This window comes from Somniosus microcephalus, chromosome 1 (assembly GCF_052327205.1).
Source record: "Somniosus microcephalus isolate GS21.2 chromosome 1, FLI_Smic_1.0, whole genome shotgun sequence".
In the NCBI taxonomy this organism is placed as follows: Eukaryota; Metazoa; Chordata; class Chondrichthyes; order Squaliformes; family Somniosidae; genus Somniosus; species Somniosus microcephalus.
The window spans coordinates 249,629,805-249,650,056 of NC_140987.1; the positions used below are offsets into that span (position 1 = coordinate 249,629,805).

Here is a 20,252-nt window from a genome sequence, read left to right on the forward strand (position 1 = left end):
GCCCAGGAGTGCAGCCAGCGCGGAGCCAGGAGCGTGCAGTGTAAGTGAGACACGCCCCTTGAGGTCTCAGTTTCACTGGACACGCCCCCAATGTTTCTGTCAAGCTGCTTTGCTTTTTTACATGCAAAGCAGCAGTTTAAATAGGTTTTTGGAAGTTTTTTGAAGATTTTGGTAACTTTTATAAACTTTTTAAAATGTTTACATTATTTTGAGTAATCTGAAGTAGTTTTAAAGAGAATTAAAGCAATTTAAAGACTTTTAAAAGCCCTAAAAGAATTTTTTAAATTCCATTTATTTATTTAGCAATGTCGTCGTCATACGTGTCTTCACACTGCTCCCTTTGGGGAACTGTATGAAGTGGTGGAAGGATTTATGGCCGTGATTAACGCTCATTCCGTGACCGTAACCATCTTTGAACCAGCCATTAGGGCGTTTAGTCCTATGGCGGGAGGGTTTTACGGGCTCCCACAAGCTATACAAGGAGGGGGGGCCACCCACACCCACAGACGCAAATATCCCACTGGATGTCAACCCAGAATTTAGAGCCGGAGCTCCGACTCCACTTGCCGGGACTGTCTGGAGCGGGGTTTGAAACCCTACCCTGATCTGGCCCAGCGGCAGGGATCCTACCGCTATGACAAAGGCCCAATCTGATTAGCAACGTGAAATGGCAGCATAGGGCTCCAGTCACGGGGAGGGAAAAGGCGCAGGAAACGTATGGGTGTCACCTTTTGTGCGGAGTGGACCTTTTGCGTAGCAGTAAGCATCCCCGCCGCTGGGCCAGAAGGAGTAGGGTTTTGAACCCCACTCCAGACAGTCCCGGCAAGTGGAGTCGGTGCTCCAACTTTAAATTCTGGGTGGACATCCAGCAGGATACTTGCGTCCGTGGGTGTTGGTGGCCCCCCCCCCCTCAGATGGGTTGTGGGAGCCCGTAAAACCCTCCCGCCATAGGACTAACCACCCTAATGGCTGGTTCAAAGATGGTTACGGTCACGGAATGAGCGTTAATCACGGCCATAAATCCTTCCACCACTTCATACAGTTCCCCAAAGGGAACAGTGTGAGGATACGTCCGATGATGACCTCTTGCGCAATGCACCTCCTTGGACCCTCAGTCGCAGATGCGAGGGGGCAAGTCGTGCAATTGTTAAATTTTTTATTTTATTGACATGTAAAATGTTGGCCCAATAATTCCCTTCCAAATGCGCTAGTACGGTCGGGGTAGTTACGCATCTGGCCGGATGAAATGCCGGTTTTCAGCATGCACAGTGCATGTGGGGAAAACCGGCATTTCCTGTCCTCTGAACGAAGGGGTTCAGAGGCAGAACGCGTGCGACTGCACAGGCAGCGCGTGCGCAGTATAATTCGCCGCTTTCATTAATGCTTTCAGTGAGGTCCAGTCATTACAACTTACACATGAAAAAAGCATGGGTACAGTTGCTACAGAGGCTGCGGAGGAAGATATTTCTTATCGTGGAGCTTCTGAAAGTACGTATGTCTGTATATATTCCTTTGCGTGTTATGTATATATTCCTTTACTTATGTGTATGAATGTATTATTTAATTATGACTTTCAGAGAAAGTAACTTATTGGAAAATCATAATTAAAAACATACATTCATACACATTAGTAAAGGAATATAAAACATACATACATATACGTAAAGGAATATATGTGGACATACATACATAACTCATTCTCACATTCCATTCATACAGCCACAATTGCTCCTTCTACCTACCGTTCTGAAAACCCTTTTAAAAAAAAAATTTAAACTTTTAAACTTACTTAAAATTTCTTAAAATAACTTCCCTCCCTTTCCCAAACAAAAATATTGCATTTCAAAAGCTCCACGATAAAATATATCTTCCTCCGCAGCCAATGAACAACTTTACACTTGCTTTTTTCAAGTGTAACTTCTAAGGACTTAACCTCACGGATTTCATGAATGAAATCCACGAAGTTCACTGCGCAAGCGCTGCCTGTGCAGTCGCACGCGCTCGAGGTCTGGAAATGCCGGCGTTCCCCGCATGCGCTGTTCATGCTGAACGCCGGCATTTCCAACGGCCAGAAGCGTCAGTAAGCCAACCGTACTCACGCTTCTGGCCTGGAATTTCTGGCCCAATAAAGCACAAACACTTGACATGTTCATTTAAATTCCTTTCACTGCTAGATTAAAGTAAAAATACATGGATTAACATCTCCACTAAAGTAACGGAAAGAGGAATTTCAGATGCAAACGTAGGTGTTCATACCTATTTTTCTACAGCATAATTTCACAGCCTGTGTGTCGATTTATGAGTGGAACATCTTTGTTTCAACATTATCGCTGCTGGCTTCACTGGGAGTTTAGAAGAGTAACACACACAAGAGTTAAAGCTTTTAGATTAATGACTGCAGTTCTACTAACATGAATGTCAAAAATGTCCACCTCAGCAACTCCTCCCAAACAGATCCCTGGTAAAGTTACTTACTTTGTACAACCCCCAAAAAATCCAAAAATACGAATCCAAAATATAAAAGCAACGATAATGCTTTGCAACCTGATTTGAAAACCAGTCCCGATGGTGACACTCGCTCTTTGCAAACTTACATTATTGGTAAACCTTAACCAAACAATCACTTCCATATTTTCACATCAAAAATATACTATAGTACACTGTATGTGTTGGCAATTCTATATTTTACAAAAGTTTACAAAACACAATTTAGCTCATTTTTCACGAGTGTTGTTGCCCCGTGGAATGATCAACCAGCTTCTTCAGCAGAGCAGTCGATGCCTGCATAGGTGAATTTCTCGAACAGTGTTGTGTTCACGTAGGTCTAAATGAATGGACAAAGACAAAAGATGTCATGGATTCTATCTGACCACTTGCAAATCAGAAGCGCACGTGACATAAAACAGAGCGATTCAGTGATCCTGGGCTGTCAATCGAGAAACCATGCTCAAAGTGCACACAAGTCGGGGTTGTTCTCCTTAGACCAGAGAAGGTTAAGGGGAGATTTAATAGAGGTGTTCAAAATCATGAAGGGTTTTGATATAAATAGGGAGAAACTGCTTCCATTGGCAGGAGGGTCAGTAACCAGAGGACACAGATTTAAGATAATTGGCAAAAAATCCAGGGGGAAGATGAGGAGAACTGTTATGCTCTGGAATGCACTGCCTGAAAGGGTGGTGGAAGCAGATTCAATAGTAACTTTCAAAAGCAAATTGGATAAATACTTGAAAAGAAAAAAATTGCAGGGCTATGGGGAAAGAGCAGGGGTGAGTGGGACTAATTGGAGAGCTCTTTCAAAGAAATGGCACAGGCACGATGGACCAAATGGCCTCCTTCTGTGCTGTATGATTCTATGAAGTTGGAGATAAGGGTAGAACATTGTAACCCAGTTGTCCAGCCCAGGTTCCCGTTGAGTGCAGTTCCCCTCTGGGAGTGAGGATTAATGGAGTATCTCAGTCAGTCAGCACAGACTTACCTTCCGTTCCTCCAGCATTCTATTGAGCGACACCAGAATTTGAGCGAATGTCGGTCTCTCATATGGCTTCTCACGCCAGCACTGTCGCATTAATTCATATCTGAAAGAATGGATGTCACTGTTTACGACAACGTGCCTTATTACAAGCACATTATTGCATTTGCTGTTTTGGCTGAATGTATAATTAAAACAGCTGTAAAGCTGCATCACTTCTGTTTCAACCATCAATTAATATAAGACAGTCACTAATAAATCCAATAGGAAATTCAGGATAAAGTTCTTTACCCAGAGAATGGTTAGAATGTGGAACTCGCTACCACGGAGTGGTTGAAGCAAATAGCATAGATGCATTTAAGGGGAAGCTAGATAAGCACATGAGGGAGAAAGGAATAGACGGATATGTTGATGGGGTGAGACGAAAAGGGGTGGGAGGAGGCTTGTGTGCAGCATAAACTCGCCAATGCTTCTTCAGCAGCACCTCCCAAACCCGCAACCTCTTCCAACTAGAAGGACAAGGGCAGCATGCGCATGGGAACACCTTCCCCTCCAAGTCACACACCATCCTGACTTAGAAGTATATCGCCGTTGCTGGGTCAAAATCCTGGAACTCCCTCCCTAACAGCACTGGGAGTACCTTCACTACATGGACTGCAGCGGTTCAAGGCGGCGGCTCACCACCACCTTCTCAAGGGCAACTAAGGATGGGCAATAAATGCTGGCATTGCCAGCGACGCCCACATCCCACAAACGAATAAAAAAACACTAGCATGGACCAATTGGACTGATTGGCCTGTTTCTGTGCTGCATGTTCTATGTACTCTATGTAATCAGCCCAGCTCCTGATTATAGCATACATGAGATCATCTAGATACAGGAGACTATTAAGCAGATTAATCCAATAAAAAATACACATATTTACAAAGCTCTTAAAAGGAAAAACCATTGGGATGTAACTTTGCTTTGATTTTCTTATGTGTACAAGACAGGTTTATAGAGGAAAGCAAAGAAATGCCTGGGACCGCTCCTCTGCCCACGATCACTGGCAGGACACAGGGTGGTTTGAAGGAGTTCTGCTTGATTTATCTTTGAGGAGGGGGGGTGGTCAGGGACTTGGTTGGAAAGGAGAAAAGTAGGGAAATAATTTACCAAAAACAGGAAATCAGCCTTAAAGTTGCAGCATGTGGGGGGGGGGGGTCACAAGAGTGGCCTCCTCACTGGAGTTCCTTGAGAATACAGAACATGATTGACTGGCGTCCCCATCTGCAGAAGTTCAGTGAACCCCCAGAGAAACAATGTAAATGGCTGTTTCCGCTGCTTCCCAAAGGCGTCTGCTGATCTTCCAGTGAAGTTACGGTGGGAGATTGGGAAAGAACCTACAGAAATTCTCCTCTCAATGGGAAACTCCACAGTGCTCAAACCAAAATATAAACCAAACTCTAATTTACTACCAAAGAACACGATTAACTAGTCCACATTGTGGTATTAACCATGTTTCCTGTAAACATTTCCAAACATGGTGTGGAGCTGAACAAGCTGCCTTTGTAGCCGGAAAATCACCTGCAATGGCTTCTCTTCCCACTCCCACATCGTTACATCTGGGGTTCACCAAGGATCCATCCTTGGCCCCCTCCTATTTCTCATCTATATGCTGTCCATTGGCGATATCATTCAAAAACACAGCATCAGTTTCCATATGTACGCTGACGACACCCAGCTCTACCTCACCACCACATCTCTCGATCCCTCCACGGTCTCTAAATTGTCAAACTGCTTGTTCAACATCCAGTACTGGATGAGCAGAGATTTCCTCCAATTAAATATTGGGAAGACCGAAGCCATTGTTTGCAACCTTGGTGTCATGTTTGACCCTGAAATGAGCTTCCGACCACATATCCACGGCATAACAAAGACCGCCTATTTCCACCTCTGCAACATCGCCCGTCTCTGCCCCTGCCTCAGCTGATCTGCTGCTGAAACCCTCATCCATGCCTTTGTTACCTCTAGACTTGACTATTCCAATGCACTCCTGGCTGGCCTCCCATATTCTACCCTACGTAAACTTGAGGTCATCCAAAACTCGGCTGCCCGTGTCCTAACTTGCACCGTCCCGTTCGCCCATCACCCCTGTGCTCGCTGACCTTCATTGACTCCCAGCTAAGCAACACCTCAATTTCAAAATTCTCATCCTTGTTTTCAAATCCCTCCATGGCCTCGCCCCTCCTTTACTCTGTAATCTTCTTCAGCCCCTCAACACCCCACCCCCCCACCCCCCAGATACCTGCGCACCTCTAATTCTGCCCTCCTGAGCATCCCTGATTATAATCGCTCAACCATCAGTGGCCGTGCCTTCAGCTGACTTGGCCCCAAGCTCTGGAATTCCCTCCCTAAACCTCTCCGTCTCTCTACCTCTCTCTCCTCCTTTAAGACGCTCTTTAAAACCTACCTCTTTGACCAAGCTTTTGGTCATCTGTCCTAATTTCTCCTTATGTGGGTCGGTGTCAATTTTTGTGTCTTATAACACTCCTGTGAAGCGCCTTGGGACGTTTAACTACGTTAAAAGTGCTATATAAATACAAGTTAATATAAATAGTGGTTAGCACTGTTGCCTCACAGCGCCAGGGACCCGGGTTCGAATCCAGCCTCGGGTGACTGTCTGTGTGGAGTTTGCACATTCTCCCCGTGTTTGCGTGGGTTTCCTCCGGGTGCTCCGGTTTCCTCCCACAGTCCAAAGATGTGCGGGTTAGGATGATTGGCTATGATAAATTGACCCTTAGTGTTAGGGGGATTAAATACGTGGGGTTACGGGGATCGGGTGGGATATGTGTCGGTGCAGGCTCGATGGGCCGAAATGGCCTCTATCTGCACTGTGGGGTTTAAAAAAAAAAAAAAAAGTTGTTATTGCTGTTGTTCTATTTAAGCGTGGAAGGTTTCTGCAGCAAATGGAGTGCAGAGGTAGCTCGATGCAACCCTGTAGAAAATGATTCGAGAAACCTACACTTCATCTACACAGTTGAGTGGTTTTTCCATCCTGTATCCATGGGGTAACTTCTCGTAGAGTTCAGCACAGGTCATTCCACAATAGGGGGTGCCACCTAGCCAGAGATGCAGAGCAAGAAAGGGTTATTTTACCTCATTACTGGAACCTTTGCCCAAACTAACCATGTAACTAACATGTTGGGCCGGATTTTCCTATCGGAGGCTTCCTGCGGGCGGATGCCTCCGATCGGAAAAAATCTACGCACTTACCTGCTGGCTCCATAGGTCCAGAAACTTCCGATCCTGGGCCTCTGTTCTACGAAATGCACAGAGGCCCAGGTATCCCAGGGGCGCAGGCGGTTCGCAGCATCCCTGGGATCACGTGGGCCATGGGGAACCAATCAAAGAAGGGAATCCCCCTTCACACTTTTGACAGGTCTCGCCGCATAGATCTGTCAAAAGTATGAATGGGGATCACTTAAAAAAGTTAAACATGAAATAAAAACGCACGTAATTAAAATTAGTTAAAATTACATTAAATTAAATATTTTAAACTAAAATTTATTTTTTTGAAAAAAATAATTAAAGTTTTTTACGGGGCTAAAAATAAGCTTACCTTTTTAAAAAGCATTTTTAAATTATAAATGAGTGAATTAAAAAAAAATTAAACTTGTATGCTGGTAAAAGCAGGCCTTATGCTTGCTTTTGCCAGGCATAAGATTTTTAAAAGTTTTCAGCGGGTGGAGTTTGTGCAGAAAGCAGAACTCTCTGCCTGCGGAGACCCTTCTCCCGGGGATTCTTCATAGATTGGAAGTGCCGGGTGTTAGCGCATGCCTAAACACGGCACTTGCGAGGCCCCTGGGGGTCGGAAAATCCGGTCCATTATTACATAACTTCCTTTGAGTTACTTCTATTTGGGTGATGGTGTAAAATGGGCAATATTGAATTAGCCGACCATCACTCCCCATTACCCCTGCCCGTCATCTGCCCATCATACCCCCGTACCCCCTGATTCCCCCCCTTCAACCCCCCGTTCTCTCCACCGGTCACCCTCCCCACCTGTTACCCCATCACCTCCCCACCCCCCCGCCCGTCAACCCCCATCACCCACCCGTCCCCCCCGCATCACCCTCCCCACCCGTTTCCCCCCATCACCCCCTGTCCCCCTGCCCGTCAACCCCCGTCACACCCATCGCACCCCCGCTCGTCAACCCCCATCACCCCCATCCCTCCGCCCGTCAACCTCATCACCCTCCCCACCCGTCACCCCCCGTCCCGTCAACCCCATCACCCCATCACCCCCTGTCCATCAACCCCCATCACCCCCCTGCCCGTCAACCCCCATCACCCTCCCCACCAGTCAACCCCCGTCACCCCTGTCCCTCCACCCATCAACCCCCATCCCCCTGTCACCCCCTGCCCGTCAACCTCCATCACCCCCCTGTCCCCCGCCTGTCAACCCCCATCACCCTCCGCCGGTCAACCCCCATCACCCTCCGCCCATCAACCCTCCATCAGCCCACCCCGCCCGTCACCCCCCACCCATCAGCACCCCCCCCACCGCCGAGCTTGATGGGCAGTAAAACCTGCCACCGGGGACTCGATGGGTCTCCCAATAAAATGACAGATTGGGCTAGCTGGAGATTACCGAGCTAAACGAATGTGTTATAATGACATTACTTACCTAGACTAACAATCTCCCACAAGAGAACTCCATATGACCACCTACAGAAAAGATTCAGTGAGCGAGAGATGTTTTGGTAACAGGTTAATAAAGTACCTTCCATACATGTAAATCATTCTTTTATGAATTTAAGTAACTGTATAAACTCAGGCAGTCTAATTAAGCAGTAACTTCAATTTGGTATGAATGTATAAGGCAATAACCAGTTTCTGTGATGACTCCTCTTGCAAATTCAGATAAATAAATTTACATTTTCAACACATCGGGGTGGATTTTATGTCTTCACTTTCTGGGCAGTAATCTAGTGGAGCAGATTGTCCACCCTTTATAGAACTGATTGAATGAGAATCAGGTGGGTTCTGTACCAGTCGATCCATCCACTCTGCCAGATTATTGCCCAGGCAGTGAAGATGAAAATCAACCCTATTATCTGCAAGGCTCATAGAATGAGGCAAAAAGTTCCATGTTGCTTTAAAAAAAACACTAACGCATTACAAATGCCTTCCTGCTCACTTTGCTTATCTCTAGCCACATTTCATTCCAGCAACCAACAGGGAATCTATCCCCAGGCATCTGTCAATGCCACTTTTGAACTAGTTGCAAGAAGGTGGGGTCAATCATTTCTTGCAGTTAAGAGCCTGGATAATGTTCTGTTCATTCTTTTGAGCATTCCTCTATTTTTCCGCTAATCAGGATGAGGGATGCAATGGTGGGGAATTAATCTTTTTTTCCATTTCTGTCACCCAGTATCAGCATCAAGCACTCCCACATTAAGTAAAGTGCAGCCAGCTGCAGAATAAAATTCCTTACCTCTGCCTTAACAATCCAATTATATCCCAACCTCAGGAAAGCCCCCCTTTACTGCACCAATGTAATATTTGTTTTCCAATTCTCTACACTGGTGCCCAATGTCCACTGTAAGCTGCGCTTTGCTCTGCGCGGCCCATTTCTTTTAGTGGGCGGTCCCTTTAAATTTCCACACATGCGCGGTATTTACAATGGAGAAGCCGTTAAACGACCTGCACAGGACCTTTCCCAGTACTGTGCGGCTGCTGGTGCCCCTTCTGTGCTCGACTTTCTCAGTGCAATTGCTAATTTAGTGCCGTATTTGGGATTGTGCTATGAAATCATACCCATTCAGAACTGGGTTGAAGCTGCCCAGAATCATAAGAACATAAGAAATAGGAGCAGGAGTAGACCATTCAGCCCCTCGAGCCTGCTCTGCATTTTATACACCCCGCCCGCCACACAGCTTGCCCATTTCCTATAAGACTCTTTCAGCTAGCAGTGAAGGGAGACTTTGCTCAGTCTCAACTGAATTGAAACATAGATCCCCGAGGTGTGGAGAATTGCAGGAAGGAACCCATGTCTTAAATTCTCTCCATCAATCCAGCTCACCAACACCCTGCTGGATCTTGTGCAGGTTTTTTTGTGACTTTGAGTGTATTTTTCCTATTAGTTTCTCACTGGTTTTTCTTTCTTGGTGTCTTTGGCCTATACGAGTGCACCAACTTCAACCCTGGGCAAGAGGCCTTCCTTCCGATAGGAAGATCTTCACTATGCTGTTCATACATTTTGGGAAATATGGCCAATCAGTAACTGTTAAGCAGTTGCTTTAAAAAGGATGAAATAAGAAAACACATCAACACATAGGAGGGGCCCTGGCATGTTCGTATTATGAAGTCCATAAAAAAAAACTTACACATCACTGTTTGTTGTATAAACACTGTAATTTAAGGATTCAATGGCCATCCATCGGACTGGTAACCTTCCCTATTAGGATGGAAAAACAGCAGTGGAAAACAATAAATGGCTGCAATCGTATAGGCATTAATGTTCTATTGTAAATAAATGAAAAGAAAAAGCAACAATATTTCCCAAGACCCTGCACTATCAGCTTATCGGAATATCGCGGGTGTGTAGCCCAGGATTTTCTGTCCACTGATTTCAATGACAGTGCACCCGCAGTTTTCCAATAAACCTTCCGCTGCCAACATGGTTCCCTTGGTGCCCTGGGTTCCTCAGAAGATTTCCATGTGTGATCTACAGGATAAAGTGTCAATTTTTGAATACTCCTCTCCTGGTGCGGGATCTTGCTGGCTGGAAGTTGCTGAACCAAGAGTCGGGCACAGAAGGCAGCGTGTAAAATTCACGGTGCTTCTAATATTCCAAAGATCAGGAGCAGCTTACAATGGACTCTGCATCTGATATTTCCGGCAGCTCCTCAGCGGGAGGCTCAGAGGTCGAACCGGTAGGAGGGGAGGCGGCCAGCGGACCGAGGGCGGGAAAAGCAGGCCCTGGAAGGTCGGACACCGCGGGAGGCTCGGAGGTCAGACCGGGTGGAAGGAGAGCCAGGGAGAAGCAGGCCCCAGGACATTGGTACCATGGCGGCTGAAGATTGTCGGGCAGGAGTGCGGGAAAGGCGGAGCGAGGCGAGAGCGGACCCTATTGTGATGGCGCTGATGAAGATGGCTGCCGTCCTTGCGGGCGCCGTGCGTACCAGGCAGCTAAGTGTCCTTTGCTGCTTGGTGCGCTCGGCTCGTTAAGAAAAAAGCATTTCACTGACTGGATTTCACTTGTTGTATTTGGTTATGTGACAAATAAAATTGAAATTGAAATTGAGAGAGCAGAGTTTCCAAAAATTGACCTCCACATGCCAATCATCACTGAATGTGCTCACCAAGGCTTCTTCAGCAGCACCTCCCAAACCCACGACCTCCGCCACCTAGAAGGACAAGAGCAGCAAGCGCATGGGAACACTATCACCTCCAAATTCCTCTCCAAGTCACATGCCATCCTGTCTTGGAAATATATTGCCGTTTCTTCATCGTCACTGGGTCATAATCCTGGAACTCCCTACCTAACAGCACTGTGTCAGTGCCTTCACCACACGGACTGCAGCGGTTCAAGAAGGAGGTGCACTCGTCCTTCTCAAGGGGCAACAAATGCTGGCCTTGCATCAATGCACACATCCTGAGAATGAATTTTTTTAAAATGTTCATCATCTTTAATTTCTCATAGGGTAATCTTGGAAGTAACTTCAATGATGGTTGGTAAGTGGAAATGCATCAATACAGAATCGTTACTGTGCTGCATGACATTGGGGGAATGATCCAATATGATGTGTGCTTGCAATTCCCACTAGTGGGAAACAACATTTGGTGAGTCACTTTCGGTGTATTCTCATGGTCATGCGAATAACCAACTTGATGCAGCCTCGGAGAAAGCAGTCTACTCACCATCCCATTGGGGAATGGTACTCAGCCCGAGAAGAATTGAGGTAGAGTAAAAAATAAATTATAACAATTCTGAGGTGAAGAACCCTGGAAAGAAAACATACAACAACAACTTGTATTTATACAGCGCCTTTAACGTAGTAAAACGTCCCAAGGCACTTCACAGGAGCGATTATCAAACAATATTTGACCCTGAGCTACAGAAGGAGATATTAGGACAGGTGACCGAAAGCTTGGGCAAAGAGGTAGCCATTGGGTACAGTAGTGTAGTGGTTATATTACTGAACCAGTAAATGAGAGGTCTGGACTAATAATCTGTGAGACATTAGTTCAAATCCCACCATGGTTGTTTGTGAATTTGAATGCAGTTTAAATTTTAAAAAATAAATCTTGAGTAAAAAGCTAGTATCAGTAAAAGTGACCATAAAGCTGTCGGATTGTCGTAAAAACTCAACTGGTTCACTAATGTCCTTTAAGGAAGGAAACCTGCCATCCTTACCTAGTCTGGCCTATATGTGACTCCAGACCCACAGTAATGTGGTTGACTCTTAACTGCCCTCTGAAATGGCCTAGCAAGTCACTCAGTTGTATCAAAACTACTACAAAGTAGTACTGCAGTGGTTGAAGAAGGCAGCTCCTTCTCAAGGGCAACTAGGAATGGGCAATAAATACTAGCCATGGCAGTGACGCCCACATCCTGTGAATGAATAAATAAAAAAAAGTTTTAAGGAGCGTCTTACAGGAGGAGAGATGGAGAGGTTTAGGGAGGGAATTCCAGAGCTCGGGGCCTAGACAGCTGTAGGAATGTTGAACCTTACTTTCTTTGGAGTTCAGCAGATGTGATTCTATAACGTCCAAATTAATTTTTTACACTCACCATTGTCTTTTTAACATAAACTTCCTTCCCTCTGGACAATCCAAAATCTGCAATCTTCGCAACATAGTTGTCTCCCACAAGAATATTTCTAGCCGCCAAATCTCTGTGAATAAACTAAAAAAATGAAAGAGCCATCAATAAATGAATATCACTTGGGTATATTGAACAAATTAGCCGTGCTTTTGTACTCTTTCCTCTCCTCTATCTCTCCCCGCCCTCTCCTTTCCCCGCTGCTTCTCCATGACCATCATCAATCAGAATGACTGACTGGAGGTGGACTTAGCAGATCACATTGGGAGCCCTTGGCTGAGATCGAGCACCCCAGTAACACTCTGCTGTCCAACAGCAACAACTTGCATTTATATAGTGCCTTTAACATAGTAAAACATCTCAAGGTGTTTGATGTCCAGATGGAGTCCGACTGGAATCCATGGAAACCATCGATAGCTGAGTTTGAATACATTTTTTTGGGGGGGGATTTTAACTTGAACCCTGAAACCTGCAAGGTTACTGCTATAACTGCCGGGCTCGCAGGGAAGTCAGTTTTGACTTGCATGCATTTTCTTTTAAATTTCCTAATGGGGTAATTGAAAGATAATGTGAGTAGGGAATTGAAGATTTCAAAGAGTCCTCCAATGATTCAGTAGATAGATATACAGTGCAGTACATGGTATCGAGTCCAACCGAACAGGGAGATCCAAATTTAATCCCTGGCCTGTCATGTGTTAGCCAATCATGGTGGTGGAGCACTGCAATTGGCTAGAGAGAGCAAATGTCAGATGGGGCTCCAAGTAAATATCTCGTGCCCGTACCAGTCAGTCTTGAAAAATGGAAATTTTGTTCCGTGGACCCGAAGCTAATAGAAACTGAGATAGCGACTCAATTCTTAATAGGGCACTTACAACCAACAGGAAGGAACGCTAATCCAATCAGTCTGGGCTGGACTCATACTTGGGTCTCAAAGGGAAAGGTTGAGTGTGTTAACCTACTGCACTCTCTCAGCTCCCCTCCCACTACCATACTGAAACATGACTGAAAAAAAAATGAACAAAATAGCGAGACAGAACAGCTTAAAAAAAGACATAAGTCAGAACTATGTGCAAAAGCAATGCTAGAAAAAAATGACCGAGATGACATTATAAAAATAAAGCAAACCTGTTTCTGGCTGAGATAATCCATACCCTTAGTCACATCAGCTGCGAACTGCAGCAACTGCTGTGAGGAGAGGGTGGAGGCGGTGCTGTGCGCAATGGCATAAGCCGGGTCGGTGTCGAGCACTCTGCTGTTTCGCAGAAAATCCAACAAATTTCCATGTGGTGCAAATTCAATCGCTACATACAAATAACCTGCAAAAGTAAAAAGATCACCCAAAAGATTCAGAGAAGAGATTCCTTACAGGTGCACGGTGGGACCCAGTAGCACCACTGTCTAGGATAGGGATAATATATAACAGACTTACAACAATAACAACTTGCATTTATAAAATGTCCCAAGGCATTTCACAGCAGCATTATCAAACAAAATTTGACAATGAGCCACATAAGGAGATATTAGGACAGGTGACCAAAACCTTGGTCAATGAGGTATATTTTAAGGAGCGTCTTAAAGGACAAGAGAGAGGTAGAAAGGTGGAAAGGTTTAGGGAGGGAATTCCAGAGCTTAGGGCCAAGTCAGCTGAAAGCACAGCCGCCAATGGTGGAGCGATTAAAATCGGGGTTGCGCAAAAGGCCAGAATTGGAGGAGTGCAGAGATCTCGGAGGGTTGTAGGGCTGGACGAGGTTACAGAGATAGGGAGGGGGTGGTGAGCCCATGGAGGGATTTGAACACCAAGATGAGGATTTTAAATTTGAGGCCTCGCTGGACCAGGAGCCAATGTGATGCGCTATCAATTACTCATAAAAGACTGAGAGTTAGAAGAGTAACTAAAGGCTTTTATTAACAACAGAATGGAGGTCTGCCTCGAGTGGTCGACCGGTCCAGGATACCAAGGGCTGGGGAGCAGTCACCTTTATACTAGGACCTGTGGGAGGAGTCAGCCGAGGCATGTCCAGGCATGTACACAGTGGAATACAAACAGGACAAACAGGAATACAAACAGTGGTTTACCACACAATGTAAATCAGAGAGCACAGGGATGATGGGTGAACAGGACTTGGTGCGAGTTAGAATATGGGCAGCATGATGAGCTGAAGTTTACAGAGGGTGCAAGGTGGGAGGCTGGCCAAGAAAGCAGTGGAATAGTCAAATCTGGAGGTAACAAAGGCAAGGGTGAGGGTTTCAGCACCAGATGAGCTGAGGCAAGGGTGCATATCTCAGAAGTTTCCCACAGCACAATATTGATTAAATGGTGCCTAGGAGTATCCACATACTGTGAATTAACATTGATGTTAAGTACTTCTGTTACAGAGATTATTAATGGTCATAATTCTCCTCACTAGTTTCCCAACCTCAGAAACATTTTCAATAATCAGAGAGAATGTGAGTTCTTAACCAGAGACTTGGAAGCATAGTGAACAGTGAGGAGGTTAGTGATAGACTTCAAGAGGACATAGACAAGCTGGTGTGTAGGGGTCGCAAAATTTCCCCTATTTTTCCCTGAAGATTGAAAATATTGGTCCACATCGTGGACGAAGAATTGGGTGATGTGACTTGTCTACAATGTTTTAAAATGTGCCTAGAACCGCAAAAGACTGCTCTGAGATGGAAAGAACGTGGACAACACGGGAGTCATGGAGCTCTGTGGAAAATATTCACACACCTTAAGACAGTGCTTTTATTAATAAAATTGTTCCCTGGAGTTTGGGCAATTACAAAAGGTTTTAAAATGGCCACAGAAAGCATGGCAAAAAGAGCATCAAGCAGCTCGAGTTGCCTGTGTGAAAAAGTGGGAGGATACAGTGGCAGTCAGACCTGTCAATCAAACCAGGGAGTTTCCCTCTTAGCACTTGAAGTTGCTTATTGACATAAGAGATTAGCCCACTTGAGACCAACCACAGGACAATCGATTGAAACTGCTTCTGTTTACACAGCCATTCAAAGCACTCACAGACAATGATAGACTGAAACCATGGAACGGATTTTGATATGTAACAGTTTAAGCAATGAATGGGTTTTTGAATCACCCATTATTGGACAATACGGCAGTTGGATTCCCTTTTGTTTTAGCCCAGGTGAGCTCCGGATGTGGGCGGGAACATTTCGGCCCCACAGTGCAGACACATTAACCCATTACAACCATTTTAATTAGCCAATCACAGCGTTTCTTTTGTGTATTGGAACTTTTTGGGCGCGAATTTTCCAGACAGGCAAACAGCAGGGGGTTCACCAGGTATATAAGATAGCTCCTGAGAAGCTATCGCTCTGTTTTTACTTCCTGGGACCACAGGTGAGCTTCTCTCTCTCTCTCTCTCTCTCTCACACGTCACTGGACCACATGTGAGCAGAGTTTCTCCTCAGCAAAGCAACCTAGTAAGGAGTTAGGGGATGGTGAATTAAGGGGATATTGCTAAGATTGTTTAATTAACATTGTAGCCATATAATCCCTCGTTTTTACCGTCTGCATTCCCCCATTTAAGCAATTTTACTGTAATTACTGTGTTCATGTGGTATAGTTTATAATTTGATTGTAGTTCATTTAGTTAATAAAACTTGATTTTTTCTCTCATCCAAACCACGTGTCCGTTTTAATATCATTAATTATAAGTCCTTCAGTCAGAACTGGAAGGTGGGGTAGCGATTCGAAACCGCTGTTTGAAAATTGGTTTATTGGAAATTGGTTTACAGTGTAGCAGCAAGGCTGCAGACCAGGTGAATTACCGTAAACCAGGTAAAAGATTGGAATTGGTCAGAGTGCAGGCAAAGGCTGCAAGACCAGGTAAATTACCTTAAACCAGTTAAAAGATGCCCCCCTTACAGGTGGAATGGGCAGACAAGTGGCAGATGAAATTTAAAAAGTGCAAAGTGATATGTTTTGGTAGGAAGAACAAGGAGAGGCAATATAAACTAAGGGGTAGAATTCTAAAGGGGCTGCACGAAGAGAGAGACCTGGGGGTATCTGTGCACAAATCATTGAAGGTGGCAGGGCAGGTTGAGAAAGCAGTTAAAAAGGCAGAAGGGATCCTGGGCTTCATATTTAGAGGCATAGAGTACAAAAGCAAGAACGTTATGATGGACCTTTATAAAACACTGGTTCGGCTTCAACTGGAGTATCGTGTCCAAATCTGGGCATTGCACTTTAGGAAGGATGTGAAAGCCATAGAGAGGGCGCAGAAAAGATTTACAAAAATGGTTCCAGGGATGAGGGACTTCAGTTATGTGGATAGACTGGAGAAGCTGGGGTTGTTCTCCTTAGAGCAAAGAAGGTTGAAAGGAGATTTGATAGAGGTATTCAGAACCATGAGGGGTCTAGACAGAGTAGATAGAGAGAAACTGTTCCCATTGGCGGAAGGGTCGAGAACCAGAGGACACAGATATAAGGTGATTGGCAGACGAACCAAAGGTGACATGAGGAAACATTGTTTTACGCAGCGAGTGGTTAGGATCTGGAATGCACTGCCTGAAAGGGTGGTGGAGGCAGATTTAATCGTGGCTTTCAAAAGGGAATTGGATAAGTACTTGAAGGAAAAACATTTGCAGAGCTATGGGGAAAGGGCAGGGGAGTGGGACAAGCTAAAGTGCTCGTGCAAAGAGCTGGTACAGGCTTGACGGGCCGAATGGTCTCCTTCTGTGCTGTAATCATTCTATGATTCCATGTTCTGCTTTGTGTTTTGGATTGAAGAATAAAACTTCATACTTGGAACCACCACCTCAAATTTCTTGCATAACCTGGAACTGTTGGATTAATGTCTCATGGTTCTCGATCATGGGAGAGAACTGAGGGAAGGCAGTAAAAGTTGAATCAAACTCCTCCCAAGTGATTGCAAAGTTAGAAACATATCCCAACATTTAAACCAAAAGCTTCTCTCTAAAGTCATCGAGGTTGAGAATGGAAGCTTCAGTCTGAGAATTGTGCTGCATAAATTCTTCGGATTTAGCAACAGTGAGGAGACTCATAGATCACCCCCATTGTGGGTGTTGAGAAATTCACAGAATCTTCCAGCATAGGAGGAGGCCATTCAGCCCATCGTGCCTATGCTGGCTCTTTGAAAGAGCTATCCAATTAGTCCCACTCCCCTGCTCTTTCCCCATAGCCCTATAAGTTTTTCCCATTCAAGCTTTTATTCAATTTCCTTTTGAAAGTTACTATTTAATCTGCTCCCACCACCCTTTCAGGCAGCGCATTCCAGATCAGAACAACTCGCTGCGTAAATTATTTTTTTCTCATCTCTCCCCTCTGGCTCTTTTGCCAATTACCTCAAATCTGTCTCCTCTGGTTACCGACCCTCCTGTCAGTGGAAACAGTTTCTCCTTATTTACTCTATCAAAACCTCTCATAATTTTGAACACTTTTATTAAATCTCCCCTTAACCTTCTCTGCCCTTGTGTTTCAGACACTGGAGTTTATGTTTCCCATGTATATATTTGAAACCAACAAATCTTGAAAGGTAAAGAAACTCCTCCAAAGAATTAACAAATCTACAAAAATAACAACAGAAAATGCTGGAAAAATTTACAAGATAGTTATTCACATAGTCCCTTCCTGGCCTGTAATATTTCTTTTCTGTCCCAGGTTTTCACTTATCACAGAATCACAGAAACCCCACAGTGCAGATAGAGGCCATTTCGGCCCATCGAGCCTGCACCGACACATATCCCACCCGATCCCCGTAACCCCTACACCAACACATATCCCACCCTATCCCCGTAACCCCACGTATTTAATCCCCCGAACACTAAGGGTCAATTTATCATAGCCAATCAACCTAAACCCGCACATCTTTGGACCGTGGGAGGAAACCGGAGCACCCGGAGGAAACCCACGCAAACACGGGGAGAATGTGCAAACTCCACACACAGTCACCCGAGGCCGGATTTGAACCCGGGTCCCTGGCGCTGTGAGGCAACAGTGCTAACCACTATGCCACCGTGGTAATTTACAAGGTTCCTCTGCAGAACTCTGCAGAACTCTGTAATAATACAGTTCATAGATTCTTTGTGGAACAGACTGCCTTATTAAAGTTGTATGAGTCAGGAGGGAAAGAATGGGAATGTCCCTTTGCTGTTCTTGTGGGGAGCGGTCTTGATAAAGGTTTTGAAGATTCTTATACCCGACAGAGCCTTAATAAAAAGATAAAGCTGTGCAGCTTTCTGTACACACAGGCAATGTTCCCTCTAAGCTGCACGGCCCAAAAAAACATTACGGAGAACATTGCAGACAGGTATTAATGAACAGGCGGAAGCAATACTTTGTGTGCATTCAGACCTGAAACAAAAAATTAAAGATCGTTTATAGTTTTCAAGATTCATTGAGAACAGGATATATTGTAAGGAAATGGTTAATTCTTAACTTGTAGCTTTTGCCTGTTAAGTAAATTTCTGTTAGAAGGACAGTTTAAATGAAATGGATTTCCAGTCAGAGGGCGTTAGCAGCCAACAAGTTACTGCAGAGCCACAGAACAAGCAGGGACAGTCTTTGCTGGTCAGAGATTCAGCAGGCAACAAACTCTCTTTGTTAGCTCGAGCCTTCAAAAAGGTACCTGCCATAGATCCTGCAAATTTGGGAGTGAGTCAAGTTATGGGGGAGTTAGCCTTGTTAAACCTCAAGTCCAGCTAATTGGATGAGGTAATACTCTGAAACATGTGGGACTGGATTTTCATTGAGGAGGCATGTAGGAGGTGGGACTACAACTTTCGGCCAACCCACACGATTTTCACTTGATTGACCAGCGGGCTCAGCAGGCCAATTAAGGGCCACCCGGCAACAGGTGATGTCACAGATTAACATTTCATCCGTCAAAAGCTTTTGACAGATGAAATATCAGCGTTTGACAGCTGTTTGAAGCTGTCAAACACTGACAATCTGTACTCCAAGTTAATTCCTTCCTCTCAGGCTGATTTAGAGATCTCTCCAGAACAGAAAGCAGAATGCTGCAGATTTTGACAGCTCGTGGCCATTCTGCTTTCTGTGCTGGTGAGATGTGGGACTCCCGAGACCTGAAGGAAGGAAGGCTGTAAAGGGAAGTAAAACTTCTTTAAACACTTTACACACACCAAACACACTTACCTCTGAACTCATGCACCAATCACTCACCTGAACACCGGATATCTCGAACCCTCCAAGCCCTTCAGCCCGACGGCCCGCCTCGCTGACTTGGCGTGATTTGGAGCCGTCGGGAATCCCACGCTTCAGTAATAAAAATAGGGATTAGGCTAAAAACTGCCTGTTAACTACCTGTTAACAGGCAGTTAATTCGCAGTAATCCCCTTCCCACCTCGGGGAGGCGGGACCCAGCACAGGTCGGGTAGCTGCCTCCTTTGAAACTGGTATGGAGGCGGGTTGGGGCGGGATGGGTTCGTGTCCCCCGATTGAGATTTTAACCCCCCACATGCCTCCAATCCCGCCTCCACGGCCCAATGAAAATCCTACCCGTGGATTCTCACTTAGCCAGCGTGAATGAAAGATATAAATAGAAAGGGCATTATAATAGATACTTCCAATTCAACAAGGCTTGTTCAGCCATCCCCCTCGAGCTCGAAACCAGTGATGCGATGAATTTCCCCTGTACCTTGTACTGCAAATGTGACCCTGAGTATATGTGTAATTATTATTAATAATAGTTATCATTGTATATGTGTGATTATTGATAATAGTAGTCACCATTATATGCCTAATGTGTATGAAAGCCAATAAATGACCTTGGAACCGATTATCTTGTCGATTAACTTATAAATTTATAAGAACATCCATTCCCTAACAATTTCCATATGTGGATCAAGTTTTGAGGAGAATACATGAGACCCTTGCAGTGTTGGGAGCACTGATTATGTATGTGGTTGATTGCATTGCATGTATGAGACTTGTAGCAGGTACACCCTAATTACTGTTTCTCAGCCCTAGAAATCAAT

The 20,252-nt window shown here is 45.0% G+C and overlaps 1 protein-coding gene across 4 annotated transcripts in view; it reads right to left on the reverse strand.

Annotated features, from left to right (window-relative positions):
• Nucleotides 1-884: 884 nt before the first annotated feature.
• tek (TEK tyrosine kinase, endothelial) overlaps nt 885-20,252 on the reverse strand; it is a 170,070-nt gene continuing 150,702 nt past the window's right edge. For all 4 annotated transcript variants that reach the window (XM_085991812.1, XM_085991805.1, XM_085991822.1 and 1 more), the window contains 7 exons: nt 13,404-13,594; nt 12,249-12,362; nt 9,838-9,908; nt 8,136-8,176; nt 6,471-6,567; nt 3,476-3,575; nt 885-2,824 (listed from right to left, as the gene is read on the reverse strand). In XM_085991812.1, coding sequence (XP_085847938.1) covers nt 2,750-2,824; nt 3,476-3,575; nt 6,471-6,567; nt 8,136-8,176; nt 9,838-9,908; nt 12,249-12,362; nt 13,404-13,594 — 689 coding nt within the window. In that variant the 3' untranslated portion in view covers nt 885-2,749. The remainder of the gene's footprint in view (nt 2,825-3,475; nt 3,576-6,470; nt 6,568-8,135; nt 8,177-9,837; nt 9,909-12,248; nt 12,363-13,403; nt 13,595-20,252) is intronic.